Raw genomic sequence first — 1117 nt, forward strand, 5'->3', positions numbered from 1 at the left:
CTTTGGGCACATTCGTAAGCGAGCACCTATAACCGTACGATGCGCTCATCAAGGCCCCTCCGCTCCCCAGGATGGCCCACCCCGCAGGTGTCCTGGTGGAAGGGCAACCTCCTGCTGGCCAATCACAGCGTGGTCATAGGCGACGACAACGACTACCTTCACCATGAGGTCATGAACGGCGGCATGATGAGTCCGAGCGCCGGCATGAGGCAAGTGAAGACGAAATTGATGATACCCAAAATACCACGTGACTTCGTCCATGCCAACCTCACGTGCCAGGTGTCCAACAACAACATCACAGAGCCACTCTCCACCACGCTCTCCCTCGACGTTCTGCGTGAGTAGATGGCCTTGTCTATCAGTCAGTCATCCATATTCCATGTGGCTTAATCTATCACCAAATCATCAATACCTGGTATTAATATTCCATGTGATCTTTATAAATGACCAAATCATCAATATTTCGTATCCGTTTGTAATCATGGATGAGTGATAAGTATTTCATTTATTTTTTTTCATTGTGAATCGTAATGAATTATCAATATATCCTTGTCCATTTTTATTCACCAATGACTAATCAATATTCTATATTATCTTTTCCTCGTGAATTGTAATGAATTGTCACTATTTCGTATCCGATTTCAATATTCAGTGACTGATCGGTAATTCATTTGTTTTTTTCCTATCTCTTTTTCTCCGTAATTAATTATTTATATTTTGATTTCGTTTCATCTGTCAAGGAAATGTGTTTATAACGTTATCATTTGTTTCTGAATAAGTATTATTTTTTATTTCATCACATTTTTATCATATATCTACAGAGATCGCCATATTTCAGTGTATCATTTGCCTTACATTATCAACTTATAAACTGTCATTTATATCATCGTTTCTATATTTTTCAATATATATGTTTAGTTGTTTGTTTGTCTGTAAGAATATGTAGTAAAAGTTTACCATTAACACTGTTTTTATTGTTTTTTTTTTTATCCCAGCATATTTCATTCTTGATAACTGGCTCTCTGTAGGTCAGTTTTTCCTTCCTATAACCGACGTGGGTAACAATTATTTTTTTGTTTATTTTCAACTATTCCAGTTCACAAATTGCTTTTTGTTC

At 37.1% G+C, this 1117-nt stretch overlaps 1 protein-coding gene across 1 annotated transcript in view; it reads left to right on the forward strand.

Annotated features, from left to right (window-relative positions):
- LOC119591626 (nephrin-like) overlaps positions 1-1117 on the forward strand; it is a 125992-nt gene that overhangs the window by 59803 nt on the left and 65072 nt on the right. The window contains exon 4 of the mRNA XM_037940379.1: positions 71-337. Coding sequence (XP_037796307.1) covers positions 71-337 — 267 coding nt within the window. The remainder of the gene's footprint in view (positions 1-70; positions 338-1117) is intronic.

The sequence above is a fragment of the Penaeus monodon genome, chromosome 29, assembly GCF_015228065.2.
Source record: "Penaeus monodon isolate SGIC_2016 chromosome 29, NSTDA_Pmon_1, whole genome shotgun sequence".
Taxonomy (NCBI): Eukaryota; Metazoa; Arthropoda; class Malacostraca; order Decapoda; family Penaeidae; genus Penaeus; species Penaeus monodon.